We start from the raw sequence: 23853 nt of genomic DNA on the forward strand, positions 1-23853 counted from the left end.
GCTCACTTTGTAGCCCAGGCTGGTCTCAAACGCACAGGGATCCTCCTGCCTCAGCCTCCCAGGTGCTGGGATGACAGGTGTGTGCCAGGCTTTCTTTCTTTCCTCTGCTTTTTTTAAATCCCACTCTTCTCCAGTCCCTAAGCATCAGTGTGATCACCATTTCTGCAGTTATCTGAGAAGTTATTTCTGATTTGATTGTTTTCCTAGAGCCTGGTTCATCTGCTTTGCTACTTCTGCTGTTCCTCTTCAGTCCTGGTGGGTGGCTTTTGAGTCCCTCCATCTCACTGCCACCAGGGTTTGCCACACTGCACCCCTTTCCACCTGCCCCGCCCCTTCCTTGCCCCCCAATGAGTCACACCATTCCTGTCTTTCCAAGAAATCTTCTTTATTGTTTGACTTTTTGACTCAACAATTTTTTTTAAACTTTTTGTTTTTTTCTGAAACGATCTTGTTATGAGCCTTTTGTTTTGTTCTTGTTAAATGCACTCGACCCAAAATTGGTTTGGCATATCGAAAAGGAGACCAAGGAGGGAGGGCGGGCGGGAGCCGCGGGGAGCCCCGAATGGACACAGCGGGGCTGCGGATGGTAGGCAGGGAGATGGCGAGAGAGACACAGGGAGCGGGGGAGGGCAGGAGGGGAAGGGGCGAGAGGCAAGGGGAACCCAAAAGAAAAAGTTCTGAGAAAAAGAAAGATTTGGGAGCCAATGAATCCAGGAGCCCAGGGAGGGGAACCGAGACCCTTCTCTGTACCGTGCCAGCTGGGGGGCGTCAAGGCACCAGGTCTGGTTGGGGCGGGGACCCCGGGCTCTCTGGTGGCTTTGCATGGGACTGCAGTGGTGCCCAGCCCCGCCAGGGGGCGGTGCGCAGCCCGGAGGTGACCCCGGGGCCCCACAGCCTCTCCCCTTGATTGTCCACGTCTGGAGAGGCAGAGGGCTGGGCCGCAGGGAGGACTTGGTGCCTGACCCTTTCGGGCCAGGGCTCCGTGCCTGTCTGCCCAGCCCAGCTCCTCACCCCCAGGGGTGACGGCTTGTGAGCTCAAGGGGGCCCCCTGCTCCCTCGCCCACCCTTAACCCTGCCCCAGGGCTCCTGGTGAGATGGGCTAAGAAGACTCCCCCAGAAGAAGCCGAGCCGGAGCTGCACCCTACTCCTGCCCGCGCCTGCTCCCCCTGGGACAAACCGCCGTCTTTGGTCCGGCCCTTCTCTCCTGCGGGCGGGGGACGAGCCAGCCCAGCTCCCCGCAGGAGGGAGGGGGCTTTCTAGCAGCAAAAAGGGTCCCCCAGCCACCTACCTGTCCCCTTCCTCCAGTTCCCTGGAGCCCGCCCCATGACCCCAAGAAGTTCGTGGCAGCAGCAGGCTGAGACCCGGAGATGTCTGAAACTCATGGCACTTGTGAGAGGGGGAAGTGACAGGAGGGCGGACGGAGGCGGCGGCAGGGCCGCCAAGGCGATGGGGAATGAGGTGCTGCGCCGCCTGCCCGGGGGGCTGGGGGCGCGTGGGGAACCCCGACACCCTCCGGGCGGGGCGGACGGAGGCCAGCGGGTGGGCGCCCGCATCCGGCTGCAGAGGCCTTGGCGAGCCGCGCCCCGCTCCCAGAAGCGATGCCTGGAAGCGGCCAGGGGCGCGTCCCGCCCTGCGGAAGCATCTTTGGGTGCGCGGGTGTCTTGGGCGCCCCGGCTCGGGGCGGGTGGTGAGGTTTTGCCCCAGGCGGGCGCCGCAGGGCTCTCTGCTCCGCTGTTGCTTCCCGGTTGGTTTTGCTTCTGTCTCTGGATGTGGGAAGCTGTGCGGGCGGCAGGCGGTCTCCCACCCCGGCCCTCCGCCGGGAGTCCTGGCTGCCGCGCGGGGGCAGCCGAGTCCGGGCCGGCCTGGGCCTCGGGCGCCCGGTGGCTTCAAGTCATGAGATATTTTTTTTTGTCTCTTTTTTTTCCATTTCGTTGAAATATTTACAGCAATGGGGGAAGGCGGGGATGAGAGGCCCCCTAGGGACAGATCCAAGCCCAGGACCCACTCCCCAGGGCGATGCAGACCACATCTGCTCCCTGGAGCACCGGGCCCACAGACCTGGAGCTGCGGGGCCGGGCCGGTGGGGAGTTGTGCTTCGTCAGGAGTGGCCCCGGAAGGGTCACTGGCGCACTCTGGGGGCGGGGCAGGCAGCAAAGGGGCAGGAGCTTCAGAGAAAGTTCCGGGAGACCACTCGGCCGTCCCTAGGCCTGGGCCTAGGCCAGGCTTCCTCCCAGGGTGCAGGACCCTGGCTCGGGGAGCTGCCATGCAGGGGCAGTCCGTCCATCCGTCCTGCAGCCGGGGAGGCTGCCCGGCCTGGGGAGACCAGAGCCCTCAGTCGGCCAGGGGTGGCAGGGCGGGGCAGAAGCAGGAGTAGCAAGGCCCCCCCCCTTCCTCCTAGGGCCTCCAGGCTCCTCCTCCCAGCCCCCTCCAACAGAGCTGGTGCCCGTGGCTGGTGGGAAACCCTGTCTGTGAACCCTGGCACCTCGGGCCCCCACAGGGGAGCCCCTGAGGGGACCCTGGGACGCATGGCCGAGGAGCGTGCTCAGGAGAGAGTGGTCCACCAGCCACTACCCCCACCGCTCTCCCTCTCCAACAAGGGCCCAGCCCAGGGCCTCCTCCCAGGCCGAGCCAACGGCCCCTGGTCCGCAGGTGCCCTCAGAGGCTGGTGACCAGCTGCATCTGCCCGTCCCCATCGGGCCCTGGCCCCTCCAGGCCGGGGGCCGCCAGGTAGCCCTCATGGCTAGGCCTCCGCACCTGGTAGTAGCCCTGCAGGGGGTTCCGAGCCACCAGGGCAGGTGGGCGTGAGGTGTAGTAGATTTCAGGCGGCCCTGGGGGTGCAGGAGGTGGCGGGGGCAGGGTGTCGCTGGGCCCCTCAGGGCTGCTGTCCGCGTAGGAGGGCGAGTCCCGCAGGTTGGCCCCACTGGCATAGAGGGAGTCCCGGCCGGGCGGGGAGGAGAGGGGCCGGCTGGCAGCACCGTCCTCGGCTGCACAGCTCTCCGACTCGTCCAGGTCGCTCTGGTAGAGCACCGACTGGGCCCGGGGCAGCAGCAGCGGCTCCTCCAGGGCCTTGTAGAGAAGTTCGATCTCCGCCCGGTCAGCACCCCCAGGCCCACCGGCCTCCTCTTCACTGCTGCCCCCAGGCACAGGTGGCACAGGGGGCTCGGGCGGCGGGGGCCCCTTTGCCCCACTGCCACCGCCCCGCAGGTTGTTGTGCACCAGCTCTGAGATGATCATCTTCTCAAAGGCTGCAGCGTCTGCAAGGTTTCGGCCTCTGGGTGGCTCGGGGCCCCCATCCCCTGGTGGAAAGTCGCCACTCCGCAAGGAGTAGCTGTTGTTGAAGTTGCCGTTCAGGGGCAGGGTGTCCATGCCACAGGCCTCCCGGCCTCCCAGGGGGTGCTCTGTGGGGCAGGAGAGCCAGTCAGGAGGGCAGGGCTCCCTGCACCCCCAGGCTCTGCACTCATACCCCTCTGCAGCAATGAGAGGAAGCCTGAGCCCCCAGGCCCATCTGGAAGCCCAGACCCTCAACCTCTCTTCTGCATCCAGTGGCCCCAAGTCCCCTGCCGCCATCCATCAAGGTGGGAGGGCTTCAGGAAGGGCCACCATGGTCCCCCTGGGACATGCAAAGCCAGGCTGTGGGTAAGGGGCACTTACTGGGCTCCCGGTAGCTGCCTGTGTGCCGGCCAGGAAGGAAAGAGAAGGCGACAGTCAGCAGAGTGTGCCTGCCCCCACACCCTGGCCCCAAAGGCAGCCCCTTAGCCCTGCAGCACCCTCACCCGGGGAGTTGAAGACAGGGGGAGAAGAGGGGTTGAAGCCCACGGACTCGGCGATCAGGGTGTTGTAGGGGCTGGTGCCGCCCCGGGGCTGCAGCACGGGGTTGGTCAGAAGGTGGTTCCCCATGGTACCTGCCAAGGGTCACAGTCATGGGGCAGCCAGGGCCAGGGTTGTGCCAAAACCCATGGCTGCTGGGCGTGGCCGGGGATGCCCCTCACCTCGGTTCAGGGTGGGTGTACTGTTGATGTCCCCTGCCATGAAGGAGGATTCTGTCTGCTTCCTCACCGTGTCATTCCACATCCTCCGAATGCGGCTCTGGTGACACATGGCAGGCGTCAGTGCCACCGCACACACTGGGACCCCCTGGCTGGCTCTCCAGCCCTGCCCTCCCAGTACCTGGGTGCCTGTGTAGTAGCGGGTATTGCTCCGCATGGCCGAGGTCTTGAGGGAGCCGTGCGTGCCGCCCGGCGGGGAACGGATGCAGCAGTAGGAGTGACGCAGGCACTTGCTATACTCCTTGTGCACCTGGGGGGCGAACAATGGGGACCGTGAGTGGGTGACAGGTGGCAGCCTCCTGCTCCTGCCTTGGCCCTGTCACCAGCCCTGGGCTCTGCCTCAACAGCCCAGCCCCGGTGCCTTTAGGACCAGGTCTGCAAACACTGCAACGCAGTTTGTTTCTTTGGAGATGGGGTCTCAGTTCCTAGTGCAGGCTGGCCTTGAATTCCTGGTGACCCTCCTGCCTCAGCCTCCAGAGTGCCGGACTGTCAGTGTGGGCCACCACACCCAGCTCAGTCAGGCTTCTGGAGCTCGGTCTCCAGCCTGCGGCCCACATGCCCTTCCTCTCACTCCCCACTTCGTAGTTTTTTCTTAAGCTTTAGACTCTTAACAGATCTATTTTAAAAGGGTCCTTTCGGTCACCAAGGAATTCGCAGTTCTTCTGGCACCGATCATCACGTGGGTTCCCAGCGGTCTCCCGCCCTTGCTGCCTCTGAGCTGCTGTGGGCTACTCTATCCCATGGACTCTTCCCCGACCCTGAGCCTGGCTTCCTTCCCGGCAGCCGCGCCAGGCGTGCCCACTTCCCTCCACCTCCGCCGTGGGCCTGGCCCAAGCCAAGGCGTCCCATGCCCTGCTGGCCTCACCTTTTTCTGTAAGGCGCAGTGAAAGACAAAGATGAAGACGCCCTGGAAGGCGTTGAAGGTGGTAAAGAGGTAGGCCATGACCACCGACTCCTTGTTGATAAAGAGCAGGCCGAAGGCCCAGGTAAGGCCCAGGAGGAAGAGCAGCGCGATGGCCCCCAGTGCCCAGGACCTGGGGTGCGGGATGGGCAGGTCAGGGACCTGTTGGAGGAGGCAGCGCCCCACCTCTCCCCAGCCCGAGAAGCAGCCTGGAGCAGGGCAGGCGCTGCCGGTGATGCCTTGCTCCCACACTTCAGCCCTGGTCTGCAGCCTGGTTTTCTTCAGTTGCCCCTGCATGGACCAGGTTCAACCACAGTCCCTAACCCTGGGCTGGTGGCCCCTAGACCCCCAAGGCCAGCTGTGCAAGCACAGCTCCCTGACACCACTGAGCAGTGCTGACGGGGGCCAGCAAAGTACCCTGATCCCTGGACCCGATGCTCGGAGCTGCCGGGAGGGTGGGCACTCACTTGATGTTGTCCAGGCGGCTGGAGTCTGGCTTGAGCACGGAGGAGCTGCGGATCATCTTGTGCAGGGTCACCATGAGAAACACCAGGTTCACCTGCGGGGGAGGCAGCTGAGCCCTCCCGCTGTGCTCTGCAGGCTCCATGCCAGGGGGGTCCAGGCCAGCACCCATCCTGCTGGCCACCCCTGCTGGGCCACCTGTCTTTGGGGTCCCTCGGTGGGTGGAGGACCCGGGGTGCTGGTTGCGGGTGGGCGGTAAGCACGCACAGCAGCCACCCCACCCCAGCCGCAGCGATGGGGCCTCAGCTGGGGCCCTGAAGACCTGGGACATAGTTCCCACCCTGGCACCTTCTCAGGGGTTGGCAGAGCCAGGTTGGGGTAGCCTGGCCCGGGACACTGCTGGCCACTTACCACGATGACAAAGGAGACGGGCCCAATGAAACTCCAGATGAAGTAATTGTCCACTCTGAGCCAGCAGCTGTGGAGAGAACGGCAGGGGTGGAGGGCGCCTGGGAGCCCACAGGCCCAGCCCTGGGGTGCGGGGGGCGGGGCACTCACGCCTTCTCGGTGCCGTAGCTGCGGTAGTCAATGGCGGCCGCGATGCCCACCACCAGCGCAGGGAAGCAGTAGCCACCCAGGTAGTAGTACTTGGTGCGCGAGTACTCGCTCTCAAACACCTCCACCAGCAGCAGGTAGAGGTGCACGCCCTCCAGGCACAGCCAGGAGAAGGCGGCCAGGAAGAAGTAGTGCAGCAGGCCGGCGAAGATGGGGCAGGCGATCTGAGGGGAGCCGGCAGCGGTGGTGAGGTGAGGGGGCCGGGCCGGGCCGGGCCGGGCCGAGCCGAGCCGAGCCGAGCCGAGCCGAGCCGAGCCGAGCCGAGCCGAGCCGAGCCGCCCTGCGGGCCCCGCCCCTCCCTCCGACCCCGCCCCCACCAGGCCCCGCCCACCTCATACTGAGTCTTGTCTATGCCGACCAGGAAGAGTAGCTCCGCCAGGAAAAGGTTGATGCAGAGGTTCTTATGGATGGTGTTGCGGTCGGTCTGCAGCCCCCGCAGGAAGCAGAAAGTGGAGATGCAGATGGCCAGGCAGACCAGGGAGATGACGATGCCCACCCAGGTGATGACAGACAGCAGCAGCTCGTTGATGCGGCCCTGGTACTGGGGGACAGGAGCGGGGCGGGCTCAGGCCTCCGGCTGCACGCAGCCAGCTGTGTGGAAGGCCTGGCGGGCGCCAGCCACAGGCAGGGCACTCCAGGACTGCCCACTGGCCGCGCTGCGGGCCGCCCGCGCCTGCTTCCTCATGCTCTGGAAGGCTCGTGGAGAGAGGACAAGGCAACAGCTGCATGCTTCTCCACGGGGCCCTGGGAGCGGATGCAACCGAGCACAAGGATGGGACAGTGGCCCCCACCCCTGAGGCTGGCCTGTCCGGCTCTGCCCACGCCATGCGCCCCTGGGATGCCACGCAAAGCCCTGAGGAGCAGGGCGCCGCAGCTTACGATCTCTCGGTGGGCCATGAGCACGGCAAAGTTGGTGAGGTGGCTGCAGGCACAGGTGGTGTGGGTCTTGTTGGACTCCACCAGGCGGCAGCCCTGGGTGGACCAGTAGCCTAGCATGGAGCGCTCGGAGTAGTTCCAGAAGGAGCAGTTGGCGTTGAAGTGGTTCTTGGCCTGAGGTGGGGCAGGGTCCGGGACAGGGTCAGTCACAGGAACATGCTCAGGTGCCCCCACCCGGCTCTGGGGACAGACCAACCAGTAGGAGACAGCTGTGGGCCCAAGGGCCCCCCAGCCAGGTCCCGGGCACACAAGGGGTGAGCCCCAGGATAGGACTGTCACTGGGGCTCACCTCCAGGTGGGCCACAGTGAAGATGACAGGGTCCATGAGAAAGACACGGCTGGATTCCTTGTTGATGGATGCCGCGATGACCTGCGAGTTCACTACCAGAGAGGCGCCCCCAGGACTCCCTGTGCCCGCCTCGCCTGCCAGCTTCACTGTCGCGTTCTCCGTGGACAGGAAGAGGCCCAGGTTATTGTAGAGGATGAACACAACCTTGACCACGCCTGGGGAGGACAGGGGTGGGGGATATGGTGCTGGCTTCGGCTACTGCAGCATTCACCAACTCAGGCAGGCGGTGCCACCAGACCACTGCGGGTGGGGGCCAATGTGGATGGCGGTACACAGGCCAGGATAGGGGGCTGTTTCCACCTGTGCGTCTCCTGAGTGACTGCGTGACCTCTCCAAGCCATGGGCCAGGAGGGACTGTCCTGGCGACAGCCCTGTAGACCCACAGTGCCCTGCAAGCTCTGTGGCTGGGTCGCACCTGAGGCCCAAGGGTGCTCACCATTCCGGCTGTTCTGTTTGATGGTGTTGGCAGACAGCTGGATGGAGTTCTCGCTGGGGTACTCCTGGGGGAAGACCAGCTCCTGCACCTGGCCCTCTGTGTTCAGGACAGTCACCTCCAGCACTGCGGGCACAGGGCATGCGCCGTGAGGTTCTGTCCCAATGGGGTAGGGTGTAGGTGGCCCAGTTATTCCCATGGGTTCTGTGCCACTCACCCACGTTCTGCTTGGCAGCCAGGAAGCGGGCAGGCTCCCGAACATTGTCGGCCAGCAGGAAGGCGCCCTCCTCTAGCACGTCCAGGAGCATGGTGGCCGTGTGCACCTGCTCCGTGGTGTTCATGTCCTTCCAGGACTCCAGTGCCTCCGGCCGCAGGAGGTTGTCCACAGTCTCCACCACGGCCTGCATGGGTGGGGGGTGGGAAGTCAGTGTGGAGTGCACCCGCCCCACCCCTTCCTCCCACCCCCCACCTGGGGCCTGTCGCCTGCCGCTGGCCACACCTTGATGTAGTCCTTGCAGGTCCGCTCCCGTTTGTGCATCTGGGGAGACATGGGTGAGGTGTCAGCCTGGGACCCCTCACCACATCCCTGGGCCCCGCAGCTCACGTCTTGGCCTGGAGAACTCACTCTCCGTGTCTTCCCCCCACCTGGGGCTGGGCCCTGACCCTGGGATATTGGGGGAGGCCCCTTGCAGGGTCCCCGCCTTGCCGCCGGCCTACCTTGTTGTAGTTCTTCCCGGCTGACTCGCGCTCGATGGGCCGCAGGGCCTGTAGCTGGGCGTCCAGGATGTCCAGGAGCTGCTCCATGAGCTTCACAGACGAGGACACATCCCCCGCGTAGATGGAGCCCCGTGTGTGGCGGGCCAGCTCACTGGCGATGTTGGCTGCGTTCTCCCCACTCTTGATCTGGAAAGGCCACATCGAGGGGGCTCAGCGCCGCATGAGGCTGACCTGTTCCCTGCCCCCTGCCCGGGCTCTGCACCCCATCTCCTGCGGACCCCATGGGCTGCCCTGAGACCCAAAGTGTACACGCCTCCCTGAGGGACCTGTGCCATCTGTCTGTACCTTCTGGGCCACCTGGTTGACCCAAGGGGAGGTACAGTTGCTGAGGTCAGGGCCCCGGGGGTTCCAGAGCCCCAGGGCTGGCAGACACTGGAATGAGGCGATTCCTGGAGAGACACAGCCAGGGGCCAGGGTGCATGGGGAGACAGGGAGGGGGAAGAAAGAGAGGAGGGGGACACAGAGAGAGACGTGCAGGGGTGAGGCCATGCTCACCCCGTCCTGATGGCCCCTCCTGTCCTTGCCATCTGGTGGCGGAGCCCCTCGATGGCAAGCCCTGCAGCTGGCCAGGCAGCCACTGTGTCCCGGGCCCCGCCCACCATCCCGGCAGATGCATCCCACACCACCTGCCCAATGCCAGCCCAGCAAGCTCACCCCGCGTGCCCTTGGGACAGGGCCGCTCCACCAGCATGCCCTGCTGAGTGGCTGGCCACTGGACCCGCCGCACCTCTCGAGGTTCGCAGAAGAGCTCTGGGGACACGTGCAGGTTGGGGGCTGGGGGCCGCCGGGTACTGGGGGCAGGGGCTGTGGCCAGGGGCAGGTCAGGTCCCAGCTGGTTGATGGCGCCCACCGGGTGCGTGGTGAGGGGCGCTCGGCGGAGTGGGGTGGTGGCCGCGGGGGAAGCTGTGCTGGTGAGCGGGGTGGGCCTGGCAGTGGTGGTCGTGCTGAGGGGTGGGGACGTAGCAGGACCTGAAAGAGGAAGGATAGAGACAGGGTCATATCCCACGCAGAGTCCCTCAGTCTTCCTCCCATGCTGGTCAGAGGTGCCCTGGGCTTCGGGCTCTGGAGGTGGCCATCCCAGCTTCTCTGATTCCAAGCAGATGCCCTGTGCTTGGGTGACCACAGAGTTAGGCACGCTGGGCACTACTGACTGGGTCTGTGACCTGCTCACCCTTCCTCAGGCTGGGGGCCTCAGTTTCCCCATTCGAAGGACATTGGTTTAACTAAAGCTCCCTGGGGTCAGTCAAAGCTGGTTCGCAGAGGCTGGGAGTGGCCCAACAAAAGGGCCTCTGTCCTGTTGACCCCAGCAGCCCGGCTGTGTCCTCTGTTGACTGTGGGGGTCCCCCAGAGTCCAGGTACCCATCTCTCATGGGATCAGGTGTGCCTGGGGCCCCTGCCAGAGGCAGCATGGGCCAGTGGCCAGCCTGTCCACTCAGACCTGTTCCTGCACCTGTGATCAGGGCTGTCACAAGCCCTGTTCCCAGGCAGCCCGTGCACCTCAGGGCACTTAGACTTCGGGCGCTCCTGTGACTTCCGGTCACCCCTCGGAGCCGCCCACAGCTCCAAGGTTCTGGCAGGAGGCAGAGCTCAGGCAGCCCGGCAGGGCGGTGCCTGTTCCCCATCCTCACCGGCACTGGGATCCGGGGGCCCAAACTCCAGGCCGTAGCGCACCACGAAGTAGTTGTTCCAGACGTAGAGCTGGTTGTCGCGCGGGTTGTAGTCCACGGAGGACACGAACTGGTAGGGGTTGGGGAAGGCCAGGCCTACGGGCTCCTCGCGGTTGGCATTGGTGTTGAAGGCATAGTCCACGCGGTTGCCGGCCGCCTCGCTGTCGTCGTCCACGTAGACGGAGCGCAGCACGTAGAGCACCCCGCACACCATGAAGGCGTTGGAGGCCGAGCGCTTGTCGTACCCCGTCTCCCAGGTGCCCTCGAAGCGCAGGGTGTAGGGGTTCAGTTGGCTCACCACAAGCCGCCCGTTGTTGGCCTCGGTGGCGTAGATGACCCACAGCCCATTCTCGTCCACGGCCAGGTCGATGTCCGTCTTGCCGCCCCAGCGGTAGGGCGACGTGTCGTGGTAGTTGGCCGTGTTGATGACCGTCTCGCCGCTCTTGATGCGCGTGCGCAGGTCGTACTTGACGATGTTGCGCGTGCGCTCCTTGTTGTAGAAGACGGCGCCATCGTAGACCACGAAGCCCGTGCCGTCCACGCGGTTGGGCAGGCGGTAGGTGGTGGTGTGGCGAGCGGCCACATAGTCCTCCCAGGACGCGTACTCGGTAAGTGTGTCGGTGCGGTAGGGGATCCAGGGCATGACGTAGATGCGGTCACCCGCCTGCAGCGGGTCCTTGCACCAGGCGCCCGACTGGTGCTCCGACTCATGGGTGGAGGTGGGCTCCAGCACCTTCTGCAGTGTCCCCGGGCACACGAAGACTGGGCCGGGCGCGCGCGGTGGGGCAGGCGGGCAGGCGGCAGCGGGGAAAGAGGGGAGAGAGAGGCGAGTTGGTCAACGAAAGCCGGGCAGCGCCGCCCCCTGCTGCTGCAGTCACGGTTGCTTGGTCGGGCTGGTGATGGGGGAGGGGGGTTTGCAGGCTGGGACCCCGCCCGCCCAGCTGCCCCTCGCCCTGGAGGTGAGGACCCTGCGGGCCATCAAGAGCAGGGTTAGTGCGGGAGGGAGGCGGCGCCCTCTTCCCTTCCTGCGTGAGACCCCGCGGGCTGTGGGGGTGCGGGCTCGGCTCGGCCTCTCCCCCGCGCGGCCAGAGCCGCTTCCGGTGGGTTGTGGGGTGGCCGGACACGGTCCCCCCCCCGCCCCTCCACCATAGCAGTGACCCTGACTGGTCAGCACACTCCTACACCTTTACGGAAGCCAGGGTCCAGTGTCCTGTCCTAAACCAACCACAGCAGGCCAGACTTGTTTTTAAAAAAAAGAAACAGAACAAAACAAAACCAAAAACCAACTTCACTTTCTTCCTGCTGGAAAAACCGCCAGGTCCAGTGGTGTGCCTGAACCCACGGGGGTGTCGGGAGCACCCCCAGCTGCAGTCCACGCCCCCCTCCTCCCACCGGCCCCCTGCAGGTCAGTGGCTGCATAGGAGCTGGGGTGGGGGCAGCCCCCGGGCGAGGCCAGAGCTAAGACGCCTGCGCCCCCAGCCAGCAGGGTCTCGGGGTCGGGAGCTGCCGCCGCCACTGGTGCGCAGGGATGGAGGGGGGGCTTAGAGTGTGGGGCCTCCCGGGAGGGCGGGGGAGAGCTGCGTGGAGGGAAGAGAGAGGGGAGGGGGCTCCGCGAGTCCCAGCTCCGGGGGCCTCCGAACACCACCTGGGAAGAAAGGGTTAGCGCTGGCAGAGGAGAGAGGGTGAGCAGAGAATTCACGCCAAGGCCCAGGCCCAAGTGAGGGTCCCCTGGGGGGGCGGTCCCAGGTCCAGCTCGGAGGGGGCAAGGGAGGGAGCCAGGAGCTAGGATAAAGACCCGGCCCGCCCCGCCCGGCCCGGCCCGCCCCTGCCCGGACCCCGGTTTACCTGCGACCATCCCCGGCTCGGGAGGAGGGACCAAGGCAGCGCTGATGTCAGAAAGGTGGGGGGCCCCGCCCCACCCCCCAAATTCCCTGAAAAGAGGAAAACCTCGACTGCATCTCGTTGGCCGCCGCTGGCCTGCCCGCCCTCGCCCCTCGTGTCCCTTGCTGGCCTGTCCCTTGCCGGTCTGCTGGGTCAGTGTGGCTGAGACTCCACCCCCCCCCCAGGTGCTGCCAGGGCCAGGTGGCAAGCGCCTCCCTGTGGCTCCCCTTCTAGTGAACCCCGAGGTCTGGGGCGGGGCGGGGGCTGTGGTGAATTCTCTGCTCCATGGCCAGCCCCGGAGCCCCAGGGGGACAGGGACACTCCTCAGCCTCCACTTCCCGCCCGGCTCTCCGCTGGGGACGCTTCGCCTTTCTTCCGGCACCAGAGTCCTGGGGCAGAATGGGGCTGGAACCAGGCCGCTCTGGGGTCCGGCTCAGGCTCTGAAGCCCTGCCCCCTCTAGTCCCCGATGCCCTTAGTGTAGGCCCGATCTCTGTCCAGCACACCTGGCCTCCACCTTTGTCCCCTGTGTTCCAGGTGTCATCCTCCCCACCGCTCTGCCCCCCCCAACCAGGGTCTGCGCAAGTGAAGGGGATTGGGGGAGGTCTCAGAGCCTGATCTAGTGCGGGGATGCCAGGGGGAGGAAAAACAGTTAGAGGCCATCTCGGGGGAGAGGGACGGAGGAGGAAAGGTCTGCATGGGGCCCTGGGTGACAAGGACGAGGACGCCCCCCGGGCACCCAGCGTCCGACACCTCCTCTTCCCTCCCCGCAGCCCCCCAGAGGCAGCGTCCGGTGGTGCGGCTCCAAACCAAGGCCTGCAAGAAGAGTGGCTGGTGCCGGGTGGGGGAAGGAACGGGATGGGGAGGCCTCGGCGTCACCGCCTAGGCCTCCGGGTGGGGGAGGGGCAGCTGGGGGGACCTCGCCCCGCACCCTTGCGGGGATGCTCCATGGTGGCCGTAATTTCCCGGAATAAGGGACGGGGACTCCTGGGCCGCTCCCCCAAGGGCCTGCCGCCCGCCTCTGCTGACGGGTCAGCTTCCACGCACCTCTTGGGCAGGAAGCGACTGTTCCCCCCCAACCCCAGCAGCCAGCCCATGCCCCGCGGGGACCCTGTGAGAAATTACGGCGCCCCTGGAGGTCCCGGCGCAGGTCTGTGCCCGCCCACCCGCTCCCTGGTCCGCTAACACCACAGCCCAAAAGGAACCCTGACTGCAGCTTTGCAAGTGTGCGCGAGCAGAACCCACCATCCCCCCGCCGCCCCCATGAGCCCACCCCGCCCGCGCCCCCCAGGCCAGGGCAGCAGCGGACGCCCCTCCAGACCTGCCGGGGAAGGGGGCGGGGGCCGGTGCTCCGCGCTCCACACGGCTCTGGGCCCCGGAGACGCCACCGCGGGAGAGAGGAGAGATCTGCTCCCCAAAAGGAAAAAAGGGGTGCCCCCAGCCCACCTCCCCTGCACGGGGTGGGGCGCTCGGTTGAAAAGGTCCCAGGAGGGGAGGCAGAAACGGAGCAAGAGGCCCTCCCGCCCCTTCCACCGGCTCCTGGAGGAGGCAAAGGTGAGCGGCGGGCGGCCAGGCCCCAAGGGCAGGGCCAGGGAAAAGGAGGAGAGAGGCAGAGAGAGGCGGGGCCTGCCTGCGCTCAGAGAGAGCTTCCTCCGGAGTCTGGGGCGCCCATGGTCACCCCCCAGGGCCCCGGGAGGGCCGTGGGGCAGCGGGGGCACAGGGCGGGGTCCCATGATGGCACAGCAGAACAAAGTGTGAGTTAGGGGTTAGCGTCGGTGACGGTGCGTTTACCTTTCTGTTCCACTTCTACTTTAAGCATCGGAAGAGAGAGAGAAAACAAATTGAAAAAAAAGTGCAAGAAAAAAAACAAAACAAAACAAAAGAAAAGAGATTAAATTGCTTTCGTTGCTCCTGCGGCCCCCTGGCCTCGCCTTCCTCGCTCCAGCTCCCCAACCCCTTCCGCCGCATCTGCTCAGCCCCCACCCCCAAGTCCCCCGCTCTGGGGTCGGGTGGGGCCACAGGGTGCCGGGGAGACAGTCAGGGAGGGGGACACACGAGGGAGACGGGGAGACAGCGGCGGGGATGGGCAGGCGCAGAGGAATTGCACGCCCCTCCCAGAGCTGGGGCCCTGGGGCAGGGGTTCTGGGGTTCAGGGGCTCCCAGCCCGGAGCTCGGCTGAACTCTGGCCGCTTCCGCTGGCCTCGCCCAGGTCCGGCTGCGCCCCCCACCCCCGCCCCTCAGGAGCCTCGAGACCCAGAGGACGCAAACAGTGCAGCAGGTGACACACAGGGCAGATGCCGTGGCTTTGGAGAGCACCAGGAAGACACAGAGGCGGAGTGGGGGTGGGGACACGCGTGGGCGCGCGCACGCACACACACACCCCCTGGCCAGCCCCCACCCCCAACCCCCATCTGCGCCCGCCCTGCCCCTGCCCCTGCCCTTGCCCCACGGCCGGCCGGGCGACACCTGAGGGAGGAAGACGCCTGTTAGACCCGTGCACGCGGCTGCAAAGCAAATCCAATGTTAGTCCAGCGCCCTCTCCTGGGAGTCCCAGCCCCTCCGCCCCAGCACTGGGGTCACCCCAACCTCAACAGACTAGCCTCCCGGCCTCCCCCCTCAGCATCCCTGAGCAGACTGGAGCAGGGGTCCTGCAGGAGCAGCACGGAGTCCCTTCCCAGCACCTCGTCCAGGCCCGGCCCTCGGACATGCCCAGGGGACGCGGGGGGGGGGGGCACCTGCGGGCTTGTCTGTCTTCTCGCCTAGCTCTGCTGACCCCGTCCCCGCCCCAGAGGCTGTGCCCAGGCCTGGTGGGGGCCAAACTCAGACCTGGTGCCTTGCAGGCCCCTCCGCGCCTGCCCTGGCCCTGCCCTGCACGTGGCTCCCGCCTGGGCTGGGCCTGGACTCTGCCTGCTCTGGCCCTGGCCCGCAGCGGAGAAGTCGCCTTCGTTGTCCCGGATGCTACTTTTATGGAGCTCAGCAGCGTGGTCAGGGTCACTGTAGGGGCTCAAGAGCAGCCCAACAGCTTAGGAGGAGCTGGGAACCTGCCAGGCGCCTCCCAGTGGTCTGTGGAGAACCCTCGCTGCAAATGGGGAAACTGAGACTCCGTGAAGTGATGTCACTGGGTCGAGGCCATGTCCCCCTGACACTGACAGCTTGTGGGCAGGTTTGGCCTTCCCTCCTGCTGGTGGGGGCCACCGTCGGCCTCAGGCAAGGGCATCATACGTTCCCGAGCACAGCTGGACTTGGGTGCAGGCTGGGCGCTGGGTGAGGGCAAACCTCGGCCTCCAGGAGCCTGCGCTCAGAGGTCCTCACACCCGAGCTCTTGGGCTCCCACCGCCTGCACTGGGCCCCAGAACCACCAGGTCATTTGCTCTGGGTCTCAGAGCCCAGGACACCTGCACCCACCCATCTTTCGCTGTCCCCTCTGTTCTAGCTACATCGCTGCCTCCCTGTCGCCCAGCCCCTGCTGCCCCTGCTGCGGGATGGGCCGCGTCCCCAGTGCTGTAGGGAGACTTTGGGAGCACACGGGCGTCCCCCTCGGGTGGTGGCCACAGAGGCCTTGGGCACTGCAAGGAAACGGCGAGGCCTAAAAGAGGAAAGTTATGAAGCACGACAATCCTGGAGGCCGCCTTGTCACCTGCGAGGAGAAATCAAAGGTTGGGTTCGGGAGGGGAAGTCAGGGTGGGAGAGGAGGGGAGTGAGGAGGTCTCCTGCTCCCCTGCACCCTCACTCGGACGCCCTGGTGGCCCTGGCCCTCCCCGCTCTGCCCAGAGGCCCAGGCCCTACCTCCAGGTCGGAGAATGAAGCTGGGTGGGAGGGACGGAAGGAGGGGGGAGAGAGGAGGACAGGAACAGGGGGTGATGTCGAGGATGGGTGCTGAGGAGGAGAGACCTTGTCTTTGCTCCCCGAGCTGTGTGCCGGACAGCTAGGCTCCTGGCTCCCCAGGTTACCTTCCTGGGGCTTGTGGGGGCCACTCTCAGTCCAACATGGTGGCCCCTCCCTGCAGACAGGCAGTGCTTGTGGGACATAGGAATCCCCAGAGGATGCTGCTGACACTGACTCTGCCACCAGGCCTCGGGGGGATACAGTCCAGCTTCCAGGATGGGGAAGGGACAGCGTAGGACAGTGTGAAAGGAAGTTGGGAAAGGAAGGGGGTAGCCGGCAGGGAAGGGCAGGTGTGCAGGTGTGGCGGTCAGGAAAGCAGCAGGCAGCCAGGTCGAGGGGCTTCGCAGCAGGTGAGCTCAGGTGTGTGGCCCTGACTGTGGGCGTGTGACCGTGGGTCAGCATGGGAGGCTGCACGTGCCGGGGCAAGGTATCTCCTCCTCCTCCTCCTCCTCCTCCTCCTCTTCCTACTCCTCCTCCTCCTCCTCATGCTGCTGGCACCGGGGCCCACACCGCAGAGGAACAAGAGCACTCACTGTAGGGCACACAGTCGTACTGCACCTCCAGGTACTTGTAGGTCCCGGGACAGGGGTCGGGGAAAGCGTCCGAGCCGGCGACCACCACACACTGGGTGCGGTTGTTACACCTGCGGGAGGGAGGGAAGGGCATCTGGGAAACATGGACCCAGGCCTGGGGGTGCCCAGGCCAGGAGAACAAGGAGACCCGAAATGGGGAGGGCACCCAGGACCCAAGCCAGGTGAGGACATCGCCTTCTGTCCCCCAGCTGTCAGTGGTCACCTCGGTGTCCCCTCGGGGGGGACAATGGAGTGACCCCACAAGCAATGGCCCCCCACCTGTGCAGCAAGCCCCACAGCCATCCCCGGGGCAGGCCTGTGCATCCCACCTGCCCCCAGGCCACTGGCTCTCACAGCAGAGAGGGACGGGGAGGGGGGTGCTGATCACGTCTGTTCACCCGCCCACTCCTCTAATGGTGCATCCCTGGCCCAGCGGTCCCTCTCCTTGGTGTGCACCCAGGGAAACTGAGTCAGGACCCAGGCAAATCCCAGGCACCTGAGGCTGTGCTACAGGGGGTGACCACCCTAAACCCAGGGTGATTGGCCTGCGCCAGCCAGAGGGAAACTCGGTGCCCTTGGCAAGGGGTGAGGAAGCCGGGAGCCAGGTGCAACCCTTCGAGAAATCCTCACCACCACGACTTCAGGGTCAGGGCAAACCGCTATGTAGGTAAGCTTTCCTTTTGGGGTGATGGAATGTTCTGGAACTCGGTGGAGATGGTGGCTGCCCAACCTTATGCATGTATTAAATGTCACGGAATGTGTTTGCTTTAAAATGGTTCATTTTAATCATTTAAAAATAAATAGCACACAGCTGGGAGCAGCAGCAGCGCACAGGATCTTCGAAGCCAGGAGCCAGGAGCCGAGGTGGGAGAGGAGGGGAAGGAAGAGGAGCTTAAGTGTGACTCCTGTCCCGGTTCCCCAGACCCTGACTCAGAATGCAACATGAACCCAGTCTGGGTACTGTGGTTGGGACAGCTCACGCCTGCATCCCAGCACTGGGGAGGCTGAAACAGGAGGATCCTTGTGAGTTCGAGTCCAACCTGGGCTACAAAGTGAGCTCAAGGCCAGCCTGGACTGCGTGAAGAGACCCTGGCTCAGAAAGACAAAAAATAAAAAATAAAAATAAAGCCCAAAACACAACCACAAACCGGGGCTGGGGTATGGGGGTACAGGGGCTGCTTTGCCCCTGTGAGGCCCCGGGTTCCGCCCCCAGAACCACAATTAGAGCCATGTCCCTTTCTGTGGTCTGTGAGACTGGACGTGGACCCAGGAGCCTTTCCTGGAGCTGTAGTCTCAGCTCTGGGGCTTTTTTTGGTCTTTTTGAGACAGCCTCTCACTCTGCAGTTCAGGCTGGCCTCGAATTCACTCTGTAACCCCTGGGCTGACCTTGAAGTCTCAAAGATCCTCCTGCCTCAGCCTCCCCAGTGCTGGCATTACAGGCTCTGTTCATTTCTTCTTCTTCTTCTTCTTTTTTTAAATCCATACTAGGGCTCGAACTCACAACCGCCTGCTTGCAAGGCAGGTGCTTATGCCACTGAGCTAAACCCCAGCCCTCTATTTTTTCTTCTTTTGACGACACTGTCTGGCCTAGTTGCTGCTTGTTCAGGCTTGGCTCAAACTTAGGACACCCCCTTGTCTCAGCCTCCCGAGTGCTGGATTCCAAGCTCACTCCCACCACCCACCTGGTTTCATTTATTTAAATAAAACAGAAAGCAAACCAGGAAAAAGCCACCGCTCGCCAGGCCCAGGCTGGGGGCTTTGGACCCCACCACCTCTGGTAGCAGAAATGTACAGGGCCGAATCCTGGCCCATGGGGCGAGGGTCCAAGTGGCCGGACTCTGGAGGGCGATGGCCAGGGGCAGCCGGCAGGAAGGAGGCTTCTCAACTCTTGACGGGGCTTCGGTCAGCTACTCAGGGTATCTCTAGCAAAGCAGCTTCTCTGTGACCCTAACCTGCACAGAGGGCTCCCAGCCTTTGGAGGAACTGGGGTAGCAGCGGGAGCAGGGTGGGGTTCCAGAGCAGAGCTCCGAGTCCCAGCGCTCTGCAGAGCTGGCCGGCTGTCAGGAGGGAGCAACTGATGCCACCAGGGGCTCCGTGTCTTGGACCTAGGGACACCTGTCCCCAGCCTGAAATTCCCGAGGTGCCTGGTCCTCCTGTCCCCAGCCCCCTTCCCGCTTCCCTGTGCCACAGGGCCCTCGGGGACACCGTACCGTCTTGGACAGCAGAGATTCTCACCCTCCTGTGGTGTCCCTGGCCAAGGACCGGACAGTAGGGGACAGAATTCTGTCCTCGCGGGACTAAGAGCCCCCCCAGTACTATGAGAGAAGGCATATAAGGCAGGTGTGGTGGCACACACCTGCGATCCCAGCACTTAGAAGGCTGAGGCAGGAGGACTGCTGCAAGTTCCAGGCCAGCCTGCGCTCCTGAGTGAGCTTGAGGCCAGCCTGGACTGAAGAGCGAGACCCGGTCTCAGAAAGACCAAAAACAGAAGGCATAAAAGAAATCCGCTCTCAGACACAACATCTGCCGGAAATGTGGCAGCGGGACAGGGGTGTCCAGGGGCGGCACGGCCAGAGCTGTGAGGAAAGGGGGAGCTGTCCTTTTAGGGTTTGGAAAGGCCCCACAGGGGCACAGCTAAGAGCATGGCGGCACAAGTGAAGGGGGCTCTCAGGGCCAGGGAACAGCACCAAAGCCAGAAAGAACAGCAAGGAGAGGCTCAGAGGAGGCCCCGGTGACCTGTAAGGGACAGGCAGGGGCAGGAGCTGGGGGGTCGGGTGAGGCTCTGCAGAGGGGGCCCCTGCGGCACGGCCCTGGCATCACCTCCTGGTGGTCCTCAGCCTGGTATGCGCCGCACACCGCACACACCAGCACCGCCACACTCATCGGATTTACACCCCGGCACGCTAAGCTCCACACGCACCAGAGAGCCAGGCTGGGGACACGTGCCTGCCATCCCGGCCTTGGGAGGCTGAGGCAGGAGGATCCCGAGTTGGAGCCCCACCTGGGCAACTCAGACACCCAGCGAGTGATACCCACTGTTCCTTAAAAAAGTGGGGGGACGTAACTGGGTGGACAGATCTCGGGGTTACCATCCCAGCCCTGGGGAACAGCTCACAACCCTGCCCGCCAGCCTGGGACGTGGTCCATCCCCCAGAGACACACAGCTGCTGCCACATGCGTGCGTGCTTCTGCCACATATGTGGGGGTGCCGTGCCGGGCTGCACCCGGGACACCCCCGAACTGGCTTCAGGGCACCAGGCGCAGGGCCACTCACCTCTGTGACATGATCTTGAAGGCATCAGGGAGGTAACACTGCACATTCTCCATCTGGAACGGGTCAGCGTCACAGATCTTGTCGTCCGTGCGTCCGTAGTTGGCGTTTTCCACCATGATGACGTCACTGCCCGGGCACCGCAGCTCGATGGGGTACCCCTCGCATGCCAGCTCCCGGCGCATGAGCCCAAAGGGCAGCCCGGCTCGGCTCAGGCCTGCAGAGTGGGTGTGGGGCAGGGGGCTGAGCTGGGGGTCTCCACATCTCCCCAGGTCGCAGGCTGATGTCCTAACTCAGCCCCTGGACCGCTGACTGCAGCTGGAGGAACCGTGTTGGGGCGCTGGGGTAAGGCATGTGGGGTACCACCGCACAACAGCCCTGTCCCGGCCCTCGTTAAAACCTGACCCTAAAACAGCGGCTCGGAAGCTGCTCAGGCTGGCCCTAGACCTGCCGTCCTCCTGCCTGCCACTGCTAAGGTCCTGGGGTGACGGGGTGCGCCACCTCGGCCAGCAAGGAGATCTTTGCCAATGGTGATGGACTTAAGTAAGGCTGTGGGGGTGGACCCAAAACATCAAAAGGGGGGTTTAAGCAGGGGTAGCGGTACACACCTGAAATCCCAGCACTCCGTGAAGCTGAGGCAGGAGGATCCCAAATTAAAGCCCAACCTGGGCAACTTAGCCACTGTTTCGGTTTGGTCCGAAATGTTCCCCAAAAGTATGGCAGCTCAGAGCCTGGCGTGGTGGCTCACGCCTATAATCCCAACACTTGAGGGTTAAGATGGGAGGATGGTTGGGAGTTCAAGACCAGCCTGGGCTACAAAGTGAGCTCGAGGCCAGCCTGAGCTGGATAGCGAGACCCTGTCTCAAAAAGACAAAAAAAAAAAAAAAAAAGTATGGCAGCTCAGACAAGGGGTTTCGGGGGGCGGCTGGACTCTGGTGTGTAGAACACACTCGTGACTCACTGAGGCACAGAGCAGGTGCGGGCACTGCTGGGGGGCAGGGCTGCTCACAGCAGCTGGGGCCTGGGCAGGCATGACCCAGAAGGGCCCCCTCTCCCTGCTTCACGGAGCCCCGCTGTGAGCAGCCTCCCTGCCTCAGTTTCCCAATGTGTCACATGGGGCACCCCCAGTCCAGGGTCATTCTGCAAGGGTCCCTGACCCTGAAGAGCTTTTTTTTATTTTTAATTTAGAGACAGAGTCTTGCTAAGTTGCCAGCCAGCCTCGAACCCGCACTGTCCCTGCCTCAGCCTCACAGGGGGCTGGGGTGACAGGCGAGCACCCCATTCCCCAGGGAATGCTGCCCTGCTGTCACACTATTTCCTCCTGAGGGGGCCAGGTAGGGCGGGGCACCCCCTCTGCTGGAGCCCCTGGCCCTCCCATGCTGCCGAGATTCCGGGGTGATGCGGCTAAGTCCCTGGGGTTTTTTGGGGTGACTTAAGTCCCAGACAGAGCAAGTTTGACATGCGCTGCTCTGGCACCATCTGGTTCCCCGCTAATTTTAGCCTCCCGGCTGCAGCAGGCTGGGGGCGAGGGCTGGCTCGGGGGTCTGGGGTGGGAGCCCCGCACCCTCCTGCTGGGCTGGAGAGAACTCGGCATCAGGCTCTGGCCACCCCAGCAGTGCCAAAGCCCGAGGCCCGGCCGGCCAGCGCCCTCCTCCCCACTCTGTGGCTTTGCGAGGGGCAGGGTGGCAGCAGGTGCCTGGGAGCCACAGGGTGGCGGGCACAGGGCAGACTCCTGGCCAGGGCTCTCTCCTCGCCCTGCCCGTGCCCACTGTGGGGACCGTGAGGCCATGAGTGAGTCACCAGCCGGCCAGGGGGTGGCTGGGGCACTCACGGTGGTGGTGCTGCTGGCTCCCGGCCGGCCGGCCCTAATTAGTTGTTTTTAAATAAGCAGCGCCTTAATTAAGCCCTGCTCCCACGAGCGCTCAGAGACGCAGTCACGGAGCAGAGCAGAGGGAGAGAGGAAGGGGGGACCCTTCTGCCCCTCAAGGCCCGGGCCTGCAGAGGTCTGGGCCCCTCGGGAAGGACTCCGGCACCTACCCTGGGTGGCCGAGGTGACCAGCACGGCAGTGACGCAGACACTCCAGAGCGCGGCGGCCAGGCGGGCCATGGTGGCGGCCAGGGCGAGCACAGCTCTCAGTGACCTGCACGGGGACCCCAGGTTCTCATCGCCGGGGGGGGGGGGGCGCTACAGCCCAGCCCACTCACCTGGAGAGGACACAGGGGTTAGGGGGAGCCCCAGGCTATCCCCGGGACCACAGCCGCCCAGATCCACCCGGACACGCCAGGGTCACGTGCGCCAGAACATCCAGCACCCCAGCCTCCTCGATGGCCAGGAGGGCAACACCGACGTCCCCGGGGCCCCCAGCCTGCTGCTTCCTGGGCCCTGTGCTCCAGCAGCTAATTAGGACCCAGCCAGCTGGCACCACGGCTCAGAGACTGGGGACGCCTGAGTGCCAGGGGACCCTCAGGGTGAGGTGGAGACGGACAGGTAGGCAGTGAATGTCCCCTGCCAGTGTCCACAGCTCTGTTCCCGGGCACAGCGGCCCTGCAGGCTCAGGGCTGGGTCCTGCCGGTGTCCCCCTCCCCGGTGGCTGCTCCTCGCACCCACTGGCACTCGAGCGTGCCCAGCGACACAGCCCTCAGCCCTCCACTATACCTGCACTGGGTCCTCCGGGGGTGGACCTGGCTCAGCACCACCACCTGGCCAGGACCTGGCTCAGCACCACCACCTGGCCAGGAACTGGCTAGAGACCCCCCCACCCCTAGTCTCCAGGGAGGACCTGCCAGGGCAGGAACAGCCAGACCCTGGGGCTCACTGTGTAGCCCGGGCTAGCCTCTACTCAGAGCCATTTTGCTGCCTCAGCCTCCCAAGTGCCCAGAAGACAAGTGTGCACCACCATTCACAATAGCAAACGCTTGTAGCTGCTATTTGCAGTCTACAATCTTGACTCAGCCCCAACTTTTCCCCTCTGTAAATTCAAAGCCCCTTCAAAGCCTACTGATTGGCCCACTTAGCTACCAACACCATGTCTGCGGTCAGGCCCTGCCGCAGGGCCTTTGCACAGCTCTTCCTCCTGTGCATCAAGCATCTGTCCATAGATTACCCACACAGCCAGCTCCTTTGTTCAAATATAACTTCTCTGGTGTGTGAGCTTTCTCTTCCACAGGGACCACCAGGTTTTGTTCATCACATCCCCATATTACAAACAAGCTAGAGACACCGAAATAAATTATTTGTTGAATGACTCTCAGATCTCAAAACCCACAATTCTTAGTCTTCTCTGTGGTCTCCTTTGTGAGCTACATCAGCCTCCAGCATGGCTACCCACCGGCCACTTTCGGCCCCAGCACCACACAGCCCAGGCCCGGTCCACTCCGAGTCACAGGCTGGACACGTGGATCCAGACACCATCTTCCCGCCCTGCCTGTGGCCTTGCAGCTGGGGTCTGGGGTGGCCCGACCTGCTCACTCCTCCTCCCTCTCTCCCTGCAGCTCTGGAGCTGGGAAACAGGACTACACCCCGGCCCCACTCGCCCTCTCTCTACCTTTGTCCCGAGCTCCCTCAGGGCCAGGGACGCCTTCCCAGGGTCTCCCAGACCTTGGTCCTTTTTGTTGTCTCCCTTTGGGCGCCAGGTTGGCCTTGAGCTTACAGCAATCCTCCTGCCTCAGCCTGCTGAGCCCCGGACGGCAGTTGTGGGCCACTGCCCATGGCCCAGGAGGTGCATTTCCCTGCAGGCTGGGATTTTCCTGCTAGACCAAAGTGACTTCCGAGGCCAAAGCTGGCAGAGCCGGGCACACCTCAGGCCTCCGTTCCCTGTGGGGGCCACGATACCCTCCTCGACCCCTTGGTCACCCAGGGAGCCCACCAGGCACTGCGGCCACTGTTAGCCGACAGGGTTTACACAGGGGGTGCATCTCCGCCACACTCCGCCTCCCCAAGCCTCTGCTGTGGCTGTGTCCAGGGGCCACGGTGCCACCACCAGGCCCCGCTGGGGCGGCCCACCCGCCACACTCCGTGCCTGGTCGCCCCTTCCGCCAGCCCCTTCCCCACCAGCTCAGT

General features: G+C 64.4%; 1 protein-coding gene across 5 annotated transcripts in view; it reads right to left on the reverse strand.

Moving 5' to 3' along the window:
• Nucleotides 1-364: 364 nt before the first annotated feature.
• The window catches only part of Adgrl1 (adhesion G protein-coupled receptor L1), a 31178-nt gene continuing 7689 nt past the window's right edge, over nt 365-23853 (reverse strand). For 2 of the 5 annotated variants that reach the window (XM_063228493.1, XM_063228495.1), the window contains exons 2-23: nt 21831-21998; nt 19797-20010; nt 16484-16593; nt 13857-13871; nt 10148-10948; nt 9174-9488; nt 8805-8908; nt 8460-8645; nt 8242-8280; nt 7960-8143; nt 7746-7868; nt 7250-7464; nt 6904-7074; nt 6356-6565; nt 5968-6188; nt 5821-5887; nt 5415-5506; nt 4912-5080; nt 3990-4296; nt 3774-3902; nt 3652-3669; nt 365-3398 (exon numbers count right to left, since the gene is read on the reverse strand). In XM_063228493.1, the coding sequence (XP_063084563.1) occupies nt 2656-3398; nt 3652-3669; nt 3774-3902; nt 3990-4296; nt 4912-5080; nt 5415-5506; nt 5821-5887; nt 5968-6188; nt 6356-6565; nt 6904-7074; nt 7250-7464; nt 7746-7868; nt 7960-8143; nt 8242-8280; nt 8460-8645; nt 8805-8908; nt 9174-9488; nt 10148-10948; nt 13857-13871; nt 16484-16593; nt 19797-20010; nt 21831-21900 (4503 nt within the window). In that variant the 5' untranslated portion in view covers nt 21901-21998 and the 3' untranslated portion in view covers nt 365-2655. Of the gene's footprint in view, nt 3399-3651; nt 3670-3773; nt 3903-3989; nt 4297-4911; nt 5081-5414; nt 5507-5820; nt 5888-5967; nt 6189-6355; nt 6566-6903; nt 7075-7249; nt 7465-7745; nt 7869-7959; nt 8144-8241; nt 8281-8459; nt 8646-8804; nt 8909-9173; nt 9489-10147; nt 10949-12031; nt 12118-13856; nt 13872-16483; nt 16594-19796; nt 20011-21830; nt 21999-23853 lie in introns of those variants that run through there. The other 3 variants (XM_063228496.1, XM_063228497.1, XM_063228498.1) reach the window with 3 other exon arrangements.

This window comes from Cavia porcellus, unplaced genomic scaffold (genome assembly GCF_034190915.1).
Source record: "Cavia porcellus strain 051 isolate PalLab524CR breed Dunkin Hartley unplaced genomic scaffold, mCavPor4.1 scaffold_17, whole genome shotgun sequence".
Taxonomy (NCBI): domain Eukaryota; kingdom Metazoa; phylum Chordata; class Mammalia; order Rodentia; family Caviidae; genus Cavia; species Cavia porcellus.